This window comes from Rhinolophus ferrumequinum, chromosome 2, assembly GCF_004115265.2.
Source record: "Rhinolophus ferrumequinum isolate MPI-CBG mRhiFer1 chromosome 2, mRhiFer1_v1.p, whole genome shotgun sequence".
Taxonomy (NCBI): domain Eukaryota; kingdom Metazoa; phylum Chordata; class Mammalia; order Chiroptera; family Rhinolophidae; genus Rhinolophus; species Rhinolophus ferrumequinum.
In genome coordinates, this window is record NC_046285.1 from 58487333 (window position 1) to 58511073 (window position 23741).

Sequence of the window (23741 nt, forward strand, 5' to 3'; positions counted from 1 at the left end):
TCCCAACCTCTTAAAAGGACAAGAGCATATCAAGAAGAGAAACAAAGTTCAGTGGAGAAAATGAAGCTAGAGTCAGAAGAAACGGGCTCTACTTCTAGCTCTGCCAGTAGTAACTGAGCACATCACTTGCCTTCTCTGAACCTTGGTTTCTACATCTGTAAATTAGATGTTCTCCAAGCTTCCCCAATTCTGACATTCTGTGACCTGGGGTATGTTGGTTGAGTATGTTGGCAGCATTGGGCACTGGTTTTGTTGTGACCATGGACTAAGCCACAGGCATGTCCCTCACCAGATGAGGGCCTTTGGGCACTAGATAAATTGTGCAGGACTGATCACAAACCTGCCTTGAGATGTCACCTTGTAGACTGATGCTTGTAATTGGGAGTCTGGCCTTCAACTCTGAAAAGCCACATCTGGATTAGCAAATGCTAGCTCACATCTGGCCTGGGGTGAACGACAGGGTGCCTCGGGATCACGTAAAAAGCATTTGGCATCAAGAAGAAGAGCATCTGGAAAGCATTAGGTTGCTGAAAGCCTGACCTCCCAAAGTTGCCAAGAAAACTCAAATGCTCTTTGGTCTTTAAAGGATTGTTGATGGTTTCCAGGGCCAGAAGTGTAGCCTGGCCATTTGCAACCAAGAGGAGGCCCACACTCATACCAGGTTTACTTCCCAGGCCTAAAAACCATGCTGGGAAGGGCCCAGGTGAACTTGTTTTTAGCCAGCGGGGGGCTAGTACTGAAGACCCTCTGCTCATGAGCCAAAAGTGTTTGGCCGCAGGAGGCTGGCGGTGCATGTGCATGCTCGGGGTACAGCTCGTGGAACGAAGTTTGCTCAGACCTTTCTTCTTCCCTTGAAGGTACTACAAGGTTCCTAGGTGCAATGATGGGTGGCTCAGAACAGAGCCCACACATCATTGCTAGTAGATTATGCCACCTGTCCCTAACCTTCGATGCCCTGGGCATCCATTCACAGAATGCCTCCTTTGTGCTAAGGAAGAAAAGGTCGGAGGGCTCGGACCGTGATCTTTACAGGAAACACGTCATTGTGGCATACAGGACAAGACGTGGATCCGAGAATCTACTTATGCCCCTGGTACTTACCTTATTAGCCGTACGATCTTGGGCTAGTCACTTAACCGCTAGAGAGTTTACTCACCTATAAAATGGGGGTGGCCATGGCAAATGAAATAAAAATCAAAGGAATTTGGAATTTAAAGTATCCTTGGAGGTCATCTTGATCAATAGCTTCATTAGGAAGATAAAACATTGAAATCCAGAAAGGGAAATTTAGTTACCCAGAGTCACAGAGGACCTAAGAGAGAAAAGCTGGGTCAAGACCTCAGGTGTGTTAGCTCCCAGGTCAGTGTTTGCTGTGCCCTGCTAGGCGGTCTTTTACTTTCCTTCCGTCTCTCAAATCCCATGACCTGTGGTTTTCAAACATTTTCTAAGCACCTACAGTGTGGACTATGTCTGGGATATAAGCTGCCCTTCTAGAAAAGAAAGGGAAAAGGTGATCACTGCCAAAGAGAGGCCAGGCTCAGTATGGTCCAGGCCAAAAGCGATCCTTGCTAGAAATGGTTCAAGATGGTGAAGGTCCCATATGTGAAATGGTCTGTCCCACAGATGGCGCTGGCTACAGCACAGCCAGACTAGAAAGACTTAGGCCAAATAAGACCCTGCACAGAGCTTTCCGAGGCCGGTGTGGCCTCACGATGTAGAGTAGGGTCCTGTGGTGGCATAATCTACAGTGGGTGAGATGTACGTTTCTTTTGCTGACTCTTTTCCCATGGTTGACCTGACGAGTCTCTGTCTCTTGTCCCCACTCCCTTCTCCTTACAGTGTGTGGTCAGCCCTCCCGCTCCCTGCCAAACCTGGTCAAGCGGATCATCGGGGGCCGGAATGCTGAGCCCGGCCTCTTCCCCTGGCAGGCCCTCATCGTGGTGGAAGATACCTCGAGGGTGCCAAACGACAAGTGGTTTGGGAGTGGGGCCCTGCTCTCTGAGTCTTGGATCCTCACGGCAGCCCATGTGCTGCGCTCCCAGCGCAGAGACAACACAGTGACACCAGTCTCCAAGGAGCACATCACTGTCTACCTGGGCCTGCATGACATACGGGACAAATCGGGGGCGGCCAACAGCTCAGCTGCCCGAGTGGTGCTTCACCCAGACTTCAACATCCAGAACTACAACCACGACATAGCGCTGGTACAGCTTCAGGAGCCTGTGCCGCTGGGACCCCACGTCATGCCCATCTGCCTGCCAAGGCCCGAGCCCGAAGGCCCGGCGCCCCACACGCTGGGCCTGGTGGCTGGCTGGGGCATCTCCAATCCTAACGTGACAGTGGATGAGATCATCAGCAGCGGCACGCGGACCTTGTCAGATATCCTGCAGTATGTCAAGTTACCCGTGGTGCCACACGCCGAGTGCAAAACCAGCTATGAGTCCCGCTTGGGCAACTACAGCGTCACCGAGAACATGTTCTGTGCCGGCTACTATGAGGGCGGCAAAGACACATGCCTTGGAGACAGCGGCGGGGCGTTTGTCCTCCTTGATGACTTAAGCCAGAGCTGGGTGGCCCAAGGCCTGGTGTCCTGGGGGGGCCCTGAAGAATGTGGCAGCAAGCAGGTCTATGGGGTCTACACAAAGGTCTCCAACTATGTGGACTGGGTCTGGGAGCAGCTGGGCTCCCCACAAGGTCTGGGGGAGCTCCAGGTGGAGCGGTGAGCTGACCGACCTCCTCAGGGCCTGCCTGCCCTGCCCCAGCCCGAGTGAGGCTGCCCACACACTTCCGATGGCACACTCCCTGTTACTCACCAGACTAGATGGAACGGAACATGCTGCTCCCACCCTCCTTAGACAGTCCCAGGACCCCGAGAGGCAGCAGTGTGGTATCGGGGGAAAGTCTCTACCCAAGAATCCTGGGTCCACGGCCCTGGGCAAGTCCCTTCCCCTCTTCAGGCCTCGCTGTCCTCGGCAATACAAGGGAGCTAGATGTCTGAGCCAGTCCTAGCACTCCTCTCCAGGACTGCTTTACCCAGTGACCTTATTCACTCCGATTCAATTATCAAACCCCCTGTCAGTAAAACTGGGCCTGCCTGATTGTTAGAAAATGTTTCCTTACATTGAGCTGAATTCTGAGTCCATATATTTTCCCAGTTCTGCCCTCTGAGCACAGAGAAGTCTAGTCCCTCCTCTAGGAGAAAACCACTCAGTTTGGGGGAGACAAGGCTCATACCCTGAAAGCCCCTCCCTCTCTCTTCGTGTAACCACTACGGTATTCTTATCCCTGGGGTTTCTCTCCCAAAAGCTTCTTGCAGTCCAGGCCTTAGCCCTTATGTTCCCTGCTGAAGGAATTTTAAAGGACAAGGAGAAAGCTGGGAAGGTTTAGGTGACTGGGGGGAGACAATAGCAGTGGGAGGCTCCCCAGTCCTGTTAAATTCCTATTGTCAATTCGGAACACATCACTTGGACCCATATGTTACACTCAAATGCCAGCTGATGACATGGTGTGTCCACACCTGCCGCTCCAGACAAGCACAAAGCAACCTTGCAGCCTTGAAACACATCACCTGAAAAGGTTTACTAGCCCCAGCCCCAAACATGAAGACTCACCTGGATCGCTTGGAAAAAGAGAAAGCCCACACTGTGCCCTGCTGCGCTTCTGGGTGGCAAAATGGAAGAAGAATGGGCTCCGGATGTTAGAAGTGACCTGATCCCACCAGGTTGCACAGGGTCTGAGCTCTTCAGAAAATTCACCCAACATGGCTGTTCAGAGGAAAGCACTCCTCCAGCTTCCAGAAGCCAGAGTGAGGGAGGCAGAGACTTGCCCGTGAAAGGCAATGAGAAGAGACAGAGAGAGCCTAGAGTCCTGGGCTCTAGCCCCAGCTCTGTCCCCAACTGGCTGTATAACTTTTAACAAATCACTTTCCTTCTCTGGGCCTCAGTTTCCCCATCTGTAAAAGGAAGGCATTAGATCCCCCTCAGGGTCCTTCCATCTCCAACACTCAGTGATTCTGATTGCCAGCACCCTGACCCTCAGGGGCTGATGGTCCATCATCTCCCAGAGCTCGCTGTCCTGTGATTCTCCATCAGAAACTGGCGGCCAGAGAAGTCCCTGAGTGGATTCCAAGAGAACAATTGGGAAGTGCCCACTTTTCTAATTGGTTCATGAAACCACACTCCTATGTCTATGAAGTGTATGTAGAGGATGCTATATATTGTATATATTATATCACAAGCTTCACTACTCTGTAAGGTGCCTCTGCACTCTGTGTCTCCTGTCAGGGTTCTAAAGTGGAAATAAAACCTCCATGGATAATCAACAGCCTACATTTGGGGGTTTGGTCATTGCTGATGTTTGTTTTGTTTTGACTCTTTAAAGAGAAACTGGCCCCTCATTAAGCCAAAACCTCTCCCATTACAGAAGAAGTACAAATTTGTCATCTCCAACATCATCTAAGCAGGGGTGATGAAGAATGGGGGTGGCTATTGACACGTGCCCTCTCAGAGGCTGCGCATTCCTTCATTACATTGCATTGCCTGCTATTCAAGTCCTTGACTTCAAAGAGTTTAAACTAGCATGCAAAGCAAGATCATGTACCTCTAGGTCTCACACAGTCAAAAGGAGTTAAATGTCACAAGAGGAGTGGAGATTGCAGTATTAGGGGAACTTAAAGGAGCGAGAAATCCATACAGCTGAAAGGGGATCTGGAGTGCTTTGCAGAGAGGTTGTAAAGACTGCCCTGGGGTAGGGAGCGGACAGGCAAAGTGGACAAAGACCACGCAGGAAAGCGTGCCATGAGTGGAGTGAACAATGGGGATTAAAGCAGAGGGGAAAGCGTCTCGAAAGCCACACTATGTCTGCACTCTATCCTGTGACTAGTGATTCTCTAATTTCGGGTATATCAGAGTTACCTAGGGTGCTTGTGAAATTCTGAATCAGCAGGTCTGAGGGTGGGCAGCATGGTGGGGCACGTGGTGTATGGGGAGGGACTGAGCTAGAGAGAGCGGTTGGGAAGCTACTGCAACCGTTCTGGAGAGAGATGGTGAACACCCGCCAGACCTAGGGCTGTGACAGTGCAGATGTGGGGGCGGGGGGGTGTAAAAACATTTAAGTAGTGCATTGGACAGGGCTTCGTGTCTGGGCTTAGACATAGTGCAGGTGCCGGGGTGGCACAAGCTAGCCTGCTGTGAGGGCTGCTCTAGGGATGCACTCCTGCTGTGCCTTTGTTTGGAATTTGTATCAGAATGAAAATGTCATGCTTTTTACCCTATTGAGAACTGAAAGAATCCTAAGTTATGTTTTGCACTTTGTGTTTAGCAGGTTTCAAGTATTATCATGTCTTGTGTTCTATGACATTTCAGATTTTTACCTTCCTCCAGACATTTGCACTGTATGTTGTGACATACTGAGACACTGAAGTGTCATGAGGTCACATGGAGAGCACACTGTGACATGGAGCGGAGGAGACACATTACTCTCTGCTTCTCCTGGTGATTTTTTTGCTGGTTTAGTGGCTAATTGAATATGGGGGTTGAAGGAAAGAGAGGCGACAAGGATGGGGCCTGTGCAGACACTGGCAGACATCTGGAATAACAAAGGGGAGAAGGTGGGTGAAGAGTGGCGGCCAGGGCTTGGCTTTGCTGTGCTGGGAGAGTTTATGAGCCACCCAGCTGGAGACTTAAGGAGGGAATATTTCAGAGCAGGGGGCAGATTAGAGATACTGAGTTGAAATCCAACAGGGTATAGGAGGTATGATGGCATAGGAGGAGATGGTATTAGCTTCTGGAAGTTTGCAGGAAAAAAGGTGGAGGGGCAGACTGAACAAGGGAAACAGCAGCATGTAGAACCTTTAACAAATCATGTTCCTTTTCTCGGCCTCAATTTCCCCATCTGCAGCATGGGAGGCATAGAGAGAAGAAGAGAAATGAGACAAAAAGAGGGATCAGAAACACAGGAAGAGACATGCTTCAGATCCCAGGGAGTGTCAAGAGGGATGAAAAGTAGTCAACAGTGCAAATGCCACAGGATAGTCCAGAGAATGCTTCCGACTTCCGACTGGAATGCCCCAGGGACAGGGACCCAGTCACTACTGCCAACTCTGAGAGAGGAGCCGGGGGGCAGGCCAGGTGCTGCTGCTGAAGGTCCCTAACCCTCCCTCTCTCCTCCTCTGTCCCAGCCTCCTCCTCCTCTCTCTTCTATCTCTCCCCGTTCCTCCCTCCCTCCCCACTTTCCTCCCTCCGTCCTTCTCCAGACTTCTCTTAGGTTTTACCTCTTTTCTGAGGCAGGAAACTGCCCTTACATCCCCCCTTATCTGTGTCTTATAGTAAAAAGTCTATGTCGGTTCTCTGGGTTTTGGTTCCTTGAAACATACAAGTCTTTTACTACAACCCCTGACTCTTCAAATGAAAGTTTGTATTTCTATACTTTGTTTTGTGCTTTGCTCTTTCAAAAGTCAAAGCCGTATCTAGAGTCACCTAAAAGAGTGGATGCTCCAGCTTCAATAGTGAGGAGTCACCGGACAAGGAGACTTCCTAGGGATGGAAATACATGAGATAAAATTTCAAATTGTAGCTCCCTACACATGTACATATCACGGTTGAGGTTCCATTTATTGGCCCAGAGCCATTTTATCTCCATCTATGGTTGTGGATCTATTAAATATTCAAATGGCCACTTTGCTTCCAAGTATGTGCAGAGCATGGCACTTCTTCCAAATTTATCCCCAAAGGAGAGAGAAGGACGCGGAGACTGAGTATCAACTCCGCTTTCCAGAAGCTTGACTATGGATGAGAGGAGGAGAGACTTTGAAATGAACAGAAGCAGGGAAAACGGAAGTTTGATTTTAGAATGAGAATTCTAAACTGTGTTGGACACATAGAGAAAGGAGAGATGCATGATACAGGAGAGGGGTGAGTATCCCCAAAGCCAGGTCCCCAAGAGTTTGGAAGTGAGGAGATCCAAAGCCTGGAATTAGTTCTGAAGAGAAGAAAGTTCACAGAGGAAGCAGATTGGAGACGGGCCGGTTGGGGGAGATTTTACTCAGCGGCCTCCGAGTATCTGTGGGAACGGGGGCAGGAGGTTAGCTTGGGGCGGCTGGCTGAAGGCAGGTAGAATTGATGACGCTGGGAGGTGCTGAAGAGGCAGGCGAGGTTGCAGCACATACGTCTGAGACTTTCCTCAGTCCTACTCAGCAGTCTGGCGACAGCTGGATCCAGAGACGTAAGGTATGAGGGCCCTGGGAAGTCACATAGGTAGTAAGAGTCAGTGGTGCTGGCCAGAGTGGGAAAAGCCCAGAGTTGGAAGTCAGGAGCCCTAGAAATAGACTCTTGCTACTAACGTATAGGATAACTTTTGGCAAGTCAATTCACTTCTCTAGGCCTCCGTTTCCTTAGCTGCGTGGTGGAGGGATGGCCTAGCTGGTCTCCAAGGGCTGCAGCTGTAAGGTTCGTGTGTGCTGTGTCTGTGAGTCCAAGTCCAGGGAAACACGGTACGAAGCAGGCAGTCACTGGTTGGGGGCGGGGAGGGGTATTCAATCCCCAAGGTCCTGAGGCAGGGCTTCTCTGAGGCGCAGAGATCCCTGTGGATGGAGCATGACATTTGTTCATTAGTCAGGACTCTCATTTTAAGTGACAGAAACACAATGTAAACAGTTTCGGAGGGAGGGGGTGGGCAGAGAGGGAATTATAGGCTCACAGGGCTGAAAAGTCTATATCAAAAGGCTTCAGGTATGGTTCAATCAAGGAGCTGAAGTGTTAGGATACAAGCTGTCTCTTGCTTCACCCCTCATTTTCCAGCTCCACTTTTCTATGTCAGCAGCGTCATTCTCAGCGAGTTCTCCATGAAGTGATCATTGGCATACCTGGGCGTATAGCCAGTAGCTTCGCGACCGCATCTGCTAAAGGCCCTCTCTTTCTCCAATATGCTTAGCAAAACTCCCAGGTCAGATGCATTGCCCTGGCCGGGGTTTCATTTCCATCTCCGAGCAATAGTTGGGACCAGAGGATGAGAGGGTTTAATGAGTCAGGTCTGGGTCACGTTCCTACCCCTGGAATCCGAGTTGGTAAAGTCACTCCAACTCAGGATATATGGACTAAGCATGGGAGAAGAGTGGATCCCAGAGGAAAACTGGCGTGCTATCATCGGAAGGGCAATGGATGCTGGGAGATCAAAACGTAACAGATGTTCTTTACAGAAAGTGATGAGCTGGTAGCTCTGGCAAAGGGCAAGATGGAGCCCAGAGTGTGATGTGTCCCTCCCTCCCTTGGCTGCAGTGTGCGGGCTCCCCAAGTTCTCCCGGAAGCTGATGGCCAGGATCTTCAATGGACGCCCGGCTGTAAAGGGCACCACCCCCTGGATTGCCATGCTGTCGCACCTGAATGGGCAGCCCTTCTGTGGGGGCTCCCTTCTAGGTAAGGAGAAGGTGGAAGGGATGGGGGACCAGGGGTGGGTGCCAGGGTGGAAGCAAAGGGACCCGACCCTCTTTCTGAGACTGATCAAGATTTCATCATTGAGAATCATTGTCCACACTGGTAGCAGGGTCCAGAAGTAAAATGTGGGATACAGAGTCTTTAGCTGGAGCCAGGAGACATGTGTTCCTGTTCTAGCTGGCTCCTTCAGTCAACAAATACCTACTGAGTCCTGGTCAGTCTCTGGCACTGGGAAGGGTCAGGGAGTCAGCCCCTTAAACATGGATTACAGCACAAGGCACTTACCTGCAGCTCAAAGGCAGGGTGTACCAGGGCTGTGGGATCAGGGAGAACCAGGAAACTCACCCCGGAGAAGTCAGGGAAGGGAGATTAACGAAGGCCTTGAAAGCCCTGCTTAGGAATTCAGATTTTATCCTGAATGCTGCTGCAGGTTTATAAGCATGTTCTGGAAAGTTCTCTCCAAAGGCAGTGTGGATTGAAAGGAGGGAGGATCCGGAGTCCAGGACTTCAGTGAGGTGGCTATTGCAACAGTGGGAGAGGAAGTCATTAGCTTCAGAATAAGGACAGGGGACGACATGGAAATGAGGCAGATTCAAAGGCATTTGGGAAATAGGATTGTCAGAATTTTGTAATGGATTGAATGTGGTGGGAGTAGGAGTAAGGGCAGGAAAGGAATGGCTGACACATCTTCCTGCCACAGTTTGGTTTGGATAATCTAAGGTCCATTCCAGCTCTAACATAAGAAAAAATTAATAGCATTCTAGAGTCCCCAGCCAGTTTCCGATTTGATCCCATCACAGAGGAAGAAGGCCTGGACGGGTCCGTGTCCGCCTGGGTCACTCCTGGGCTGCAGACCTCACCTCTCACCGACCCACCCCCTCCAGGGCACACTCAGGTGAGGACAACTCCTCGTCAGGGATCCCTGAGGGGAGGCACCAGCCCTGGACAAGGGCTGCAGTCCAGACACCTTGGGGTGTGTGAAACGGCAGCAGGTGTTACCCCTCCTCTGCCAAGAAATTGATCCTTATATTCCCACTAACACAAAGATGCATGGTCCCACTCTATGGAGTCCTCCCCAAGGGGCCTGGAGCATGAGTACAGGTGGGACAGGGGCAGCCCTGTGGGGAGTGGGCAGGGGCGAGGACCAAGGAAAAGAAGGGGGGACAGGAAAAGAGAGGCAGAGCTAGAAGGACAAATATAGAGAAGACAGAAAGAGAGACAGAGAACACGAGAGAGACCTGGAAAATAAGAGAGGGAACTGAAGAGCGATTAAGGGGAAAATAAAAGGAAACAAATACGACAAGAGGAAGAGAGACTGGTGGGTCACGAGACACCCAAGAGAGAGGAGAAATCAGGAGAGACAGAAAAACAGGGAGGAACCAAAAGTGAAGAAAGGGTCAGAAGAGAAGCAGAGAGATGGTGAGTGAGCAGGAGCAGACAGAGAGATGGAGGGATCGAGACTACATCACCAGACATTGCTGGTTTTGCTAGAACGTAAGTAAAGGAGATGGACTATGTGCCCACAGTTTTAAGAATTAGTTGTCTTGGGTCCTGAGTTTTTAAGTTTGATAATGTTCAGTGCTTACTGTATAGTCATCCTTCAATTTTATCAGGTGATTGGTTCCAGGCCCTATCCCACTGGATACCAAAATCCGCAGACGTCAAGTCCCTTATATAAAATGCCTTAGTATTTGCAGGTAACCTACACACTTCCTCCTGTGTACTTTAAATCATCTCTACATAACTTATAATAGCTGATACAATGTAAATGCTATGTAAATAGTTACTATGCTGTATTATTTAAGGAATAACGACCAGAAAAAGTCTGTGCATGTTCAGTGTACCAGCAACCATCCTAGACCCAACTACGTAGTACATGTCAGCAACAATGTAACTTTCTTCCTAATGTTTTCGATCCACAGTTGGTTGAATCTCTGGATCTGGAACAAGCACATACAGAGGGCTAATTGTATCTACTGCACGTTTACTCCCTGTTATTTCCGTTTTGAACATGTTGGAGTCTGCTTCTCTATCCTTGGCCAAACTACAAGTTCTCTCATGCTTTGTCCTGTACAACATTCCTAATCTAGAATCTCCTCCTCCTGTGATTCTGTTTTGTAGAGAGAGAGAGAGGGATGGGAGAGGGACGAGAAAGCAGAAAAGGGGCTAAGGGAAAGAGAAAGGACGGAAAGTACCACATTGCAGTGTCCAACTGAAGGCTGCTTAGAGGGAGTCTGGCTCAGGGACTCAGAGTATTTGCAGAGCTGGGAAGCAAAGCTGCATCTCTGGACTGGCCATTGTACTCTCCTGGGTTCATCTAAATGGCCAGAGCCCTGCACTAAGGCAGGCTCTCCTACCTGGCTACCTCATCCCACTTTCTCTACCTGGAAAATTCGGCCAACAGCCTCTGGCTATGGTCAGAGATCAAAAATGCCTCCAGCTGATCTATGTGCAGCTCCATCCAGAAGCCAGTAACCAGAGCACATAGTTGACACTGACAGGACCAAATGGAGCCTGGAACTTGCTCCAGAAAGGTACCTCTTCCTGGGACTCTGCCCCGATACCCCCATCCCAAAGCCCTGGTGCTTTTCTTGCTGCTTGGTTCATCCTGGCTATGCCTCTGGGTTTAGCTATTTGTGGGCTTGCCATCCATTCCAAAGGATGAACTGAAGCCTGACACTGTACTAACAAAAGGGCAGGAACGTGTCCATTGAGGGGGAAATACAGTGGAGATACAAGAAATGTTCTAAGCTGACCGTCAGAAGACCCAGGCCCTGGCCCTGGCGTGCCACTAACCTTCCGGGTAACCGTAGACATCCCTGCTTGACACCAGGGACCTCAGGACCCGTAGCTATAAAATGAGAAGTCATGTTCAGAGCAGTGGTAGCAGTAGAATCAGCTGTGGAACTTTTAAAATATACTTGTGCTTGGGCCCCACTCCCATGAATTAGCTGGTCTGGCATCTGTCCTAAGCACAATTTGTTTTGTTTTGTTTTGTTTTTAAATTCCCCAGATGATTCTAATGTGCACTCACAGCTGAGAAGCACCACGCTAAATCAGTACTTTTTGTACTTTAGTGTGCATGGGAATCAGCTTGTTAAAATCCCCAGATTTTCCTACGGAATGCAGGTTCTGGTTCAATAGATCTGAAATGGGGCCTGAGAGTCTGCATTTCTAAGAAGTTTCCAAATGAGGCTGTTGATGCTGGCCTGGGGACCACAGGGCCTGAGGGGTGGCCAGTGAGTCCCAGGAGTTTTGTGGACCCACCTTGGGCTGTCTGGGTCGCCCCTACCCCACGGGTTTAAGGGAGCCCTAAAACCCTGTTTAAGATGTATAGACGTTGGTTGCAGTAGGCAGATACAATCACAGATTTACCTCCTCATCTTCAGATTAGGATATGAGTGTCTGGACGGGGGCTGTGAAAGGTAATGGAGAGGGGTACCCTGGAGTAGGCCCTCAGCTCGAGACCGTCGGAGGCAGGACGGGACAATGCAGGGCCATGTGTGTCCATTTCTGTTCTCAGGCTCCAAATGGATTGTGACTGCGGCTCACTGCCTCCACCACTCGCTGAATCCAGAGGACCCAACCCTATATGACGTATACCTGCTCAGCCCTTCTGACTTCAAAATCATCATGGGTGAGTGAGGGGCAGGTTGATTCCTGAAGCCAGTGTGGTTCTGGGAACGGGGTGTGTCCACTCACTCACTCCTCGGGGCAGGACACCTAGGGTGAAGAATGAGCTGGACTGGAGTCCAGGAACCTGAGTCTAAGCCCAAGGCAATGATTTCCAGGTGGTGGGACCATGAGAAAGTCATTGAAGTCTAGGCCTCAGTGTTTTCTAATAAACATTATATTAAGGTAAAATAAAGAGCCTGGTCTAGATAATTTCCAAAGACGCTTCAGGCTTCTAGAAAACCATGGTTGGAAACAGATCATATACATACACACCAAGCCTGTCCTCCCCTTTATAAAATCAAGACCACCAGGTGATTCAATGAGTTCAACAGATATTTATCTACTGACATTATGCCAGGATCTAGGACACGGGTATGATTAAGACCCAGTCCCTGCCCACAAGGAGCTGACAGTTTAATAAAGGAATAAACCATGAACACGGAGACCTCTACTTTCTTATGAGAAGAAAGAAAGTAGTAAATTCTGTAGGAGAGAAACAGATAAAATGTCAGGGAAAAGACTTCTAACTGAAAAATCTAATTCAAGAACCGGAGAGGCTTCATGGAGGAGGCAACACGTGATCCAGGCACTGAAGAGCGTTTGTATGATTTGAACATGTGGAAATGAGCACTGGAATGAGTATTATAAGGCAATGGGATCAGCTCATGAACAAAGACAGAGCTGGGAGCCCATGAGAGTGAGTGGGGAAGGGCAGGTAGGCAGGATGACTAAGAAAAGGTATGAAGGGGAGTGAAAGAATTAAGGCTGGAAACAGGCTGATGGGACAGGGGGCTGACAGGGAGCAAGGTGTGTGTGACCTTATCCTCTGCACCTCCATTATTCCCATGTCTCATGTACCTTCTTCTTGCCAGGCAAGCATTGGAGGCTCCGGTCAGATGAGACTGAACAGCATCTCATGGTCAAACACATCTTCCTCCATCCCCTGTATGACCCTAAAACATTTGAGAATGACGTGGCTCTGGTGGAGCTGTCAAAGGGCCCGGTGCTGAATGACTTCGTGATGCCCATCTGTCTACCTGAGAGGCCCCCTGAGGAAGGTACCCCTCCCCACCCCAGATCCCACCTCTACAGAACAGCAGGTACCTCCTCAGAGACCTCGTCTCCAGCATTGGTGAGCTCTGGTGCCACCTGAGCCAGTTGGCAGTGTCTGCGTGATTCCTCCTCTGCCTCCCATAAAACAGCTAAGTCAGAACTGGTTCCAAAGATGCACATAGTAACCAGGCAAGCTTAATCAGTACTGTGAATACTGTATCAGTCAGCGTCCAGATAGGAAAACAGAAACCAGACTAGTTACTGTAACAGAGAGAATTTAATATAGGGTACTGGAGAACTGGAGAAGTAAAGAGGGAATGCTGAAGTAATAGCGGTAGTACTTGCAGGAAGAAACTATCACTCCTGGGGCTGAGGGAACAAAGGGAGGAGGTTGGAGTTAGAGACCATGGAAGCTTAGATAGGATACCTGTGGAGCGGGAACTCAGACTCCTGCGGAAGGGGCCCTGAGCTGACAGTGCTAGGAAAAATGGCTGGAACCAACCAGCACTGCTGGTGAGCAATTATTGCTAGGGTGATGCCAAACGTAATGGCAAGCCTTCCTGGAAGTGCCCCCTATTTTCAGGACCACCCCCCTGGCAAAGCAGAACTGTCATTTCAGAGCCTCATGTGTAGCATGACAAAACAGAGGATAGAAAGGTAAGTTTGGAGCTGAGGGGAAATAGCTTAATCACCAGGGTAAGTTCAAATCCCCATGCTGCCATGTCCTAGTTGACGGACCTTGAGGAAGTAGCCAAACCTTCACACTGAGGATAAAACCCCATGGGACGATTGTGATATTTAAATGAAATTATTTAGTCAAATGTATCCAACATAGAGAGAGAGTCCAACGCAGGGCTGTTGGCTTCCTTTTCATTCTGTTCTAAATTCAGTGGTCCCATGTCAAAGAAGTTATTTAAAAAATTGCTGAATGAAATTTGAGGAGTATTTAGGGGAAGTGAGCCAACAGGAAAGGCATGGATATGGCTCTGATTCAGCAGATGTCATGTGCCTACCATGTACCAGTTGCTTTATTTCATTAATTTATTTACTACTTATAAAAGCCTTGTGATGTGGTATTGTAGTCCCGTCTTCCAGATGAGAAAACTGAGGGTCAGCAAGGTGAAGTGCCTTACCCAAGATACAGCTTGTAAGAACAGACCTGGGGCTGGCAATCCAGGTTTTTCAACTTAAAGCACACGCTGTTTTCAGGATCCAGGCTCTTTTTCAAATGAAGAAATAAGTGCTCTATCAGTGCTCAACCCTTTTCCACATCACCCCAAGACTGGCCAATTTCATGGACTTCTAGCATATCAGAGCTGGAGCATGGGGGAGTTAGAGAATACCTAGTCCAGCCTCTTGGTTTTATGCATAGGGAAATTGAGACTCAGAAGGGGAGGGAGGAGTGAAGGTTTGCTAAAAGCAGCATAGCATATTTTGGCCAGACTTTTTTATTTTTCTACAGTTATTGATTGAGCACTTACTATGTGCCAGAACTGTTGTAGGCATGGGGATACAGCAATGGACAAGATAGAGGAGATGACTGCTCTCATGGAGCCTCGGTTCCGTGCTAGTTGGCAGTGTGAGAGAATAGACAAATAAACCAGTTAATGATTCATAGAAACAAATGCCCAAACCTCTATTGCAGACCACCCCCAACCCAGCAGTCCTCCTCCCACCATGCTTCCTTTCTTTGAAGGGGCAAATTCAGCCCTTCTTCCACAGGCAGAGGATGAAGGGGCTGAAAGATGTGACCTTCCGAAAACGCCACAGCAGCCTCTCTGCTCTCACTGTGTCTTCTCTCCTCCAGGGGCCGTGGTCATTGTCAGTGGATGGGGAAAGCAGTTCTTGCAAAGGTTCCCAGATACCCTGATGGAGGTGAAGTTCAATTTATGCCCTACAGAAAGTGACACGTCTGCCCTGCCTGGGACCTTCCTACTCCATGTTTCCCCTTAGGGACTTGGAGGTTAGGGCAAGGGGTGGGAGAGGGAGACACCAGGGATCCACACTCACCTCCAAAGTTCATCGGAACTTCGAATCCCAACAAGTTTCATCTGTTTGTTCTGCATGTCATGGGTCTCTAGGCGCTAAACACTGTTCACTATTTCTGTAGCTTATTAAAGGCTCAGCGTATGAAAAGTCTTGCAGAAAACAGCAGGCTTTTGCACTCGAAAGAGTGGTCCATCTGTACACAAGAAAGACTCACATAGCAGACTAAACAAGAACGGGCCAAAGAATGGGCCCTTGAGAGCCACAGTCCAGGCAGTAATGAACTTGAACTATTGCATTGAGAAGTTCACATTCGTATCACTGCATAAAAGAGCACTGTACTAAGAGCAAGGAGACGTGGCTCCGAGTCCTGGCTCCTACTAACTTGCTGGGTGATCTTAAACAAGTCATTTGCCTCTCTAGACAAATCTCAAGCTGCAAAGTTAGTGGCAACACTGGATGCCCCCACGAGATGCCTGACATTGACGTTACTGGGTTCTATGATTGCCACAGCTAGTTTCTAAATCCTTTGACGCATGTTATTTTAATGTACTTTGAAATTTTGATTTGCAACAATGATTCACCCCTTCATTCATTACCTTCAAGGTGTTTATTTGGTGCTTCCCATGTAGTAGTCAATGTAATAGCTACTCGGTATGTTGGAGTATAAAAGGTATGCTGGCCTCCTTCGGCTGACAGTCAAGTGGAAGAGACTGAAAGTAGTTATCAACATGATAAATATAATGGAGAAGTGCAGGTTGCTCTGGAACGTATAACAGGGATCTGACCTTGTCTTAGGGGTTCGGGAGAGCTTCCTAGAGGAAGTGACAGTTAAATGACACCTGAACAATAAATAGAGGTTAATCAGGCACTTGACAGTTTGCTGACGATATATGCTCGCAAACACCCTGCCCTGATTTCTTCTCCCCACTTATCTGGGAAGGCATGGCCCAAGAGGGACTTGAATGGCTTCCCTCCCAGCAAAGACCAAGGAGCTGTAATTTTAGTCCATATGACCCATTCAGTTCTTGGTTTGGCTGAATGAAACGCATGTGTTTCCTCATTTTATTCCAGACACCTACGCCAACATTTAACCCCAAGCTGAATCAAAGGCAATGATAACTGCCATACCTTACTTTTATTTATTACTTTATTGCCTCAATTTAAATATACACGGACTGACTGTGTTCCAAGTTTTTTAAGACAGAAATGTACAAGATGCTGACCCAGACATAGAAACTCATACCGCAGTGAGGGAGAACGTAAGTAAATGCTTGCTACAAGGCGAGCAGCACTAACCCTACAATACCTAATCTTTATGCTTTGTTTGTAGTTTACAAAGCATCTGTTCATTCCTCTCCTCTTTGTAAAATTCTTTGTGATGAGTATGTCAAATATTGTGACTTCCATTTTTCAGATCAGTAAATAGTCTGAGAGGTCTGAAAAACTGATTAAGGTACATGCCCCAGGCCCCACACTCAGTAATAGTAGGGGTAGAAGACTCATAGGTTTTGTGTATGTTGCCATATTTGAAATAATGCATGTGCTAGGCAAGTATTATTATCTCCATTTTACAGATGAGAATACCGAGGCCCAGAAAGGGCAAATGACTTGCCCAAGGTCACACAGCAAGGTCATAACTGAGACTGGTCATGGATCTCCTGATTTTCCATTCAGCGTTCCTTCACCTGCACTATAGGACAGTTTCTGAGTCCAGGTCTAAGGTAGACCCAGGCCCATGCAGGAAGGATATGGGTAGGAGTCAGCTCTAGGGGTGTCAGAACAGCAGGGACTCCTCAGCCGGGAGTGGGGACCAACAATGACCTTGTGTTCCAGATCGAAATCCCAGTTGTTGACCACCACACCTGCCAAGAGGCCTATGCCCCACTGAAGAAGAAAGTGAGCAGGGACATGATCTGTGCTGGGGAGAAGGAAGGTAAGTCGAGAGGCTGGCATACAACACGGTACCACCAGCCAGGGAAAGATGCAGAGCCCTGCTAGGGAAGAGCTGCACACCTTGGCGTCTGGTAGGCTGAACCAGACTGAACCAGTAGAGGCAGAGAGGGAGAAGATGATCACGAGAGGAAGGATTCCTCTGGAGAAACCGCATCAGAGAGAAGAGTGCTAAGGAATTTCCATTATTCCCTTCTCCAAGTGCAACTTTTCCCCCATGAAACAAGAAATTCTTGAACCTGCAGTTTCTAAAATCACTGAGCTCTGAAGAGGCCCGGCTAGAACTGCTCAGAGCCCACGTTTGTTAAATGGTCTCCTTGCGCCCCCTCGTGCCTAATTCTCTGAACTACAAGTCAGATGTGGGGAGAAGGAGGTTCCTTTGAATTTGGGGTTAGGGAAGGGGACACGTTACTTTAACTTGTATCTCTTTTTCATCTAGGGGGGAAGGACGCCTGTGCGGGTGATTCTGGAGGCCCCATGGTGACCCTGGATAAAGAGAAAGGCCAGTGGTACCTGGTGGGCACAGTGTCCTGGGGCGACGACTGCGGAAAGAAAGACCGCTATGGAGTATATTCCTACGTTTACCACAACAAGGGCTGGATCCAGAGCGTCACCAGAATGAAGAACTGAATTCGATTCCTCACCCTCACGCTGTCTGTCCATGGTCAGTCGGCAGCAGAGGATAATTATCTGATGCAAGACACCCTTGTCCTACACACACCTCATTCAGTCTATTCATTAATTCATTACTGATCAAAACTAGGGGCATCTCAGCCCCCCTTTTACTCTTTTTAAAGAAGCAGAGTAGCTGAGTGATGGAAACACAGGGATGAATTCAGGCTCTGTCACTTACTAGCTCTGCAACATTGGGCAGGTGACTTCACCTCTTGGAACCTCCGTGTCTTTCTGGTCCACGTTATGGAAATGACATACCTTACCTACCTCATAAGAGTCTGATACGGATCAAATTAATTAATATACACATAGCACTTAGCACAGTGCAGGCATAAACTAAGTGCTCAATAAATGTGACTTAGCAGAAGGTCAGTGTGAAGTTCTCTCACGAACCGTGGCTGGGTCTTAGGGCTCATTGGTGTGTGCCCTTACCTTCAACCTTGACCATCTCTTCTTTCATCTGCCCCGAATGTGCTACACTTCTTCACTATCATGCACCTTTCCCACCCCAGTCCCTTCCCCTGATCACTAAAAATGTAAAAGAGACAAGGCTCTTAGTCCTATAGCATGTCCCAAAGCAATGCGATTATGGACACGAGCTACATACCAAATCATGAGAGTGTCTGTGAGAAGGAGGGCAGGGAGGGAGACTGGGGATGGTTGCTTGGGAAGCCAGACACCAGGTTCTAGAACTATCTCTGCCCCCAGCTCCCTGTGTGACTATGTAAGTCCCTTTCCCTCATCCCTAAGGACCCTCCCAGCTCTGACAGTCTAGGATCCAATGGAGCCATTTTTCCTTGATGAAATGGGTTTAAAGCCAAAGTAACCAAAAGGCAGAAATTACCTTAGGGGTCAATAGAGTTTTGACACAGATAAAATAGTGCTGCTTCAGCAATACTCATCCCTGTCCTCCACACCCTGATTCCCAAGGACATAGTACTTGTCCAGGAACCTTTCCTTATCCCTAAGCAGAGCCTCTGCTCTAGGCCCCCAGCCTTCTTCCCTTCCTGAGAACCTGAGCTGCACAAGGTCAGCTTAGATAGGCTAGACTCAGGCCACTGCACTCTGCCTCCCTGTGTCCACAGCTGGCCCCAAGCAGCCATTCCCCTGATTCGTCACTCATTTCGCACCCTGAATACCCTAGCCCCAAATGGTCCGAAGTGTTTCCCAAACAGAATGCCGTCTCTCCTCTCAGCATGCTTCCAGGGACCTCATCCCCTTGAGAATGCTGAGATTTAAGCCCTTCAAGTGATCAGAAGCCCCAAGTCCCTTTCTTATGTTCTATCAAAATTGGTCCTCGTGGGAGATTTCACTTCTCGACCTGCATGGCGGCTGCTGGAGTCATTCAGGGTCTCTTGCTGAAAGAAGAAGATAGTGAGGAATGAGGACGTATGGACACAAAGCCTGAATGCTCAGAGAGAGCAGTTCACAGCCTGATTCTCATTCTATGAGCGAGTCATTCTACCTCTCTGTGCCCTGTGGTTTATTCTGTAAATGGAAGGTGATAGCGGTACCCAACTCCATCAGGTATTTGTCAAGCTGGAGCTCTATTTCATACACCAAAGAATTGCAATGCGCAGTCTTGGAATTGTCCTGAGGCATTCCAAAACACCATTACCTTCCTGATTCGCAGCACTGCCTGGGAGCCCCCATCTACCAGGCTGTGCAGACTGCTCTGGAAACGACTGAGGTGAGGGGAGCATGCTTCTTATCTTCCACAAGCTCCAGCAGGGAGAACTGACACATACACAAGTGACCACCATGAATCAAATGAACCCACCAAGTGCCACGTGTTGGAGCAACAAAAAGGCATTGGAGGAGGGGACATCAGGAAGGCATTCCAGAGGAGATGGTGCTGGAGCTGAACCTTGAGGAGGGTGGACATTTCCACAGGTAGGACAGGGAGGTGTTCCAGGTAGAAGGAGAACAGAATAAATGTCCCCTCAGGCTGTCTTCAGATTATTCTAGCCTCGCTCACAAAAACGACCTGTCTAGTAGACCAATGTTCTGATTCTATGGTCAGAACCAACATCTAAAAGAGCCTTTCTTCTTAAAGCCAGACAAGGATGGGACTTAAAACAGCCTCAGGATTTGTATACAAATACAGGTTTCCCTCTCTAACCGAAAGAACATTCCTAAGAAACTTTTCATAAGCCAAATGGAGTAAAGCAAAAAAGCAATTACCCTTGCATACATCTTGCTAACTGATACACAAAACAAATCAAGATAAAGCCCAGGTGCTCACATACACAGTTCAGAGCTATGGAGGCTTGATGCCAAGGTGCTGAGTGTAGTTTCCGGGGAAGGAACTGGCGGCGCCACTCTCACTGCTCAAGGTACATGCTGCGTCTATAACAGCTCGCTGCAAAATAAACAGTGCACACTAATTTTGCCTTTGACCTTTCTTCTTAAAACTGAAAATCCTCTTCAGATTTCTTTCGGTTAGTGAAACAAGTACAAATGTCCGTCTTTTGCAAAAGCAAATAAAGTAAAGCAAACTTTCAAAAAGCAGGGGAGATCTGTATTGATTTCTGGCTGGACCCAGTTTATCGTTTATTCTTCCAACAGCAACTTCATCCTTATTCTGAGGAAATATCTAAATGTGCTGTGGGACTTCAGCCTAAGCTTGATCTACAGTATTTATTAGATATATGAGCCCCTGCACTCCTGCTAACGTCCAAGAAACTCAAGTCGCTCACAGAGTCATAGAAGCAGATGGTTGGAGTATATACCTCCATCTTGTCGAACTTCATGACCTCTTTCTTGAATATTTCTGGAGATGGGAAACTCACTACCTCCAAATGCAGCCCATTCCAACTGCAAAATGAGACACCTCTTACAAAGGTCTCTTCCATGCAACTAAAACCCACCTCCCTAGTATATAGTTTTTATAGCTAAAGTTATTATTCCATACTGTGAATGTTGTTATCAGTAATGATCATGCCAATTTTATTAGCAACAGAAGCTGTTGTTCTTGTAACTAACTACCCACTTGTTCCAATAAACATCTGCATTGAGTTAAGCATTCTGTTTGGCTTGTATGTTTTTCATGCGCTGATGAGTCTGGTGAGTTGTGTTTTCATTTATCAACTTTTCTCTGTATCTGATTAGGATCTCTGTACTATGAAAAGAGAGAAAGAGACTATAATGGGAAGACTGTATTGTTGATACAATAGCATGTCTTAGATTTTCCAGGTCAGTTCTGATTTAATATTTTGTCCTATTGTTTTTGTAAAGTATTAAAACATCTCAGGATCCAAATTACATTTCTTGATTGTCACACCCAGAATAGAAAAACTTTTTTTTTTTTTTTTTGGATCATATGTCCACTTGTTTGCTTCAGAAAATATGGCACTATGTCTCTGAGTGGCCTGTTACGAACTGGAGTATGTTTACTCATGGAGTATCCTTCTGCCATAAGTTCATCTTGCTTCCTAGTGACAGTAATCAAAGAATCAGCGCCAGCAAGAAGCCCTTCAAGCAAAAGTAGGCAAGAATCAGGGAGGAGAAATCTACACCACTCAGGTGACAGAGATGATGGCCAGTCTGAATCTAGAACAGGCCTTGAAGCCAACATACTTACGTTTTAGTGCAATATGACTTTTCTCCCTCATCCACTTAATTTGTCCATCTACAAACTGGCAGAAAAATCTTTTCCCTACCCCTACTTAAGGGTTGCTGAGTCAAAAGAATTAGCAAATAGGAAAGAACTTAGCTCAAATATAAATAATTCTATGGGAAACAATCACTAACATTTCTGAGCATTTACTATCTGACTGAGACTGTTCTAAGCTCTTATACACTTCTCTAATGTAATCCTCACGGTAACCTGTGACAAAAGTACTGTTATTATCCCCATTTTATAGAAGAGCAAACTGAAGCACAGTGAGGTTAAAAATGTGGCCCAACCTAGAAACAGCAATACTGCAGTAGCAACAAGGACATATAGTGTTCAAATTTTGGTTTCTAATACTATCCTCCAATAAAAGGAACTCCTTGAAGAAATAGCTGATTCTAAAACTAGAGCAAGAAATATACCCTTCCCTAATATTGGTATTTTTCTGGTACAAGATGAGCCTGGAGCATCTTGTACCAGAAAGTAAGGAAGTCACACAATGATGGGAGTCTGCCAAAGGGACACAGGAGACAACTGGAAGAGCTCCAATGGCCAAAGCTGGAATAATTTGAGCAAAACACACAAATAAAATAATATTAGATTATAACCCAAAGTATAAAATAAATATCCATGAGCATATACTTATATGAATGAATGAAAGAATGAATGAATGAATAAATAGGGGAGAATAGATAAATCTCCCATGGAGACTGTCAAATAATTTATATAAATACTTCTCTCTAAAGGAGAAGAAGAATAACAGTTAGGAGATGGGGGAACCAGGATTTGAAACCAGTCCTGATAGACTCTGTTGCCCAAGTTCTTACTCCACTGGTTCCACGTAAGTAGTTCTCAAAGTAGGCTTCATGCAGCAGCCACCTGGGAAGCTTAAAAAATACTGATGTCTGGATCTCACCCCCAGAGATTTGAATACAATCAGTCTGGAGTAAGGCCTGAGCTTAAGGGGCGTGGTATTAAAAGTTCCACAGATAATTCTAATGTGCATGCCATTTGAGAACCACATTTCTAGGCCATCCTGCTGGGGTGTAAGCCCTAAAGAATGTGGGGAGCCTCTGTTTCCCAAGCTTGGGTCTTTGGCTTAAGTCATGCAGCTGGTGAGAGGCAGAGAGGAGGTGAACAGCCTACTGCTCTAGCCCATGATCCAGAGGTGGGACTCTCAGCAACACCCTCCCTTAGACGGTTCTGCATTCGTGTTTTCCTGGAAAGAATAGTCCCTTTCACTTTGGTGGTAAACTGACCTAAGGGGAAAGCATTCCAGGCATGGGAAAATCGCATGTGCGAAAGCAGGAAGATGAAAAGGCAGTGGGGAAACCGAGGGACTTGGTGTCCTGAAGAGGCAAATTGGGAGAAAAAAGAACACCATCAGGAAGATCTGAAGGGTCAGTCTGAGACGCTTGGCTTGGTTTGGGGAATGAAGAGACATTTGAGGTTTGGGGACCTAAGAGAGAGAGATGTGAGCAGCCTGACCTTTCAAATGAGGCATTAATGAAGAGGAAACTGAGGGAGAAGAGGCTAAAGGTAGGGAAACTCAAGATGGCTTCTGATCCATCAGGTAAGGGACTGCCTGACCCTGAATAAGAGCAGGCCCGCGGAGAGGAAGGCAGCAATCTGCTTTCTGGGGCTGTAAGAACCTACGGCTGGGCCTAAAGATGCCAGCTTTAAGAGATTTCCAACCTGTATTACTTAACACTTAAGGGTGAATTGGTAGCGAAGTAGAGAGGAAACAGGGCAGGGATCAAAACCCAAAGGCAATCATGGTTTTCAGGCCCCTGGTCTTTCTGTGACCTCCTGGCACCAGTGCTTGTCACGAAAAAGGAGCCGAGTTCTCCGACCTTGAGGGAAGGAGACAACAAAGCGGCGCCTTCACAACCGTCCCCTGCATCTGGCATGTGTTGGCCTCTTTTTCAAGAAGATAAGGAAAATGTCATTTGGATGCAAAAACACAGGCTCAATTCCCAGCAATGAGCTTCTGATCACAGGAAAAAGAGCCAGAAGCCTTTCAACACTTAGGCACATCACAAAGCCTCCAAGGGAGTTCCCTCTAAGGAATGGGGTGTTAAGACACAACAGTGTTATGACAAGAAGGTGTGCCAAGCCTGGACAGCGTCCAGGGCAAGCAAAATGAATGGCGAACAGATCAGTGTGGGCGGGAACATATCTTCCCCACCGGCATCTGCCAATCCCAGTGGAGGCCTCTGCAAAGTAGCGCGTTCTGATCCCCAATCCTTGCCAACAGGCCAGCACCAACCAGAGCGAGCTCCGGGGATCTGAAGGGTATGTGGAGATGCAGTCCAGGCCTCACTCTCAGAAGATGCTGACCTACTTTGAAAGTG

The 23741-nt window shown here is 47.8% G+C and overlaps 1 protein-coding gene across 4 annotated transcripts in view; it reads left to right on the forward strand.

The window, feature by feature from the left end:
* MASP1 (MBL associated serine protease 1) overlaps window positions 1–20777 on the forward strand; it is a 65238-nt gene extending 44461 nt beyond the window's left edge. For 3 of the 4 annotated variants that reach the window (XM_033123531.1, XM_033123546.1, XM_033123552.1), the window contains one exon: window positions 1840–4328. In XM_033123531.1, the coding sequence (XP_032979422.1) occupies window positions 1840–2723 (884 nt within the window). In that variant the 3' untranslated portion in view covers window positions 2724–4328. Of the gene's footprint in view, window positions 1–1839; window positions 4329–8273; window positions 8412–11952; window positions 12067–12976; window positions 13163–14964; window positions 15033–16979; window positions 17080–17535 lie in introns of those variants that run through there. The other variant, XM_033123537.1, reaches the window with a different exon arrangement.
* The last annotated feature ends 2964 nt before the right edge of the window (window positions 20778–23741 follow it).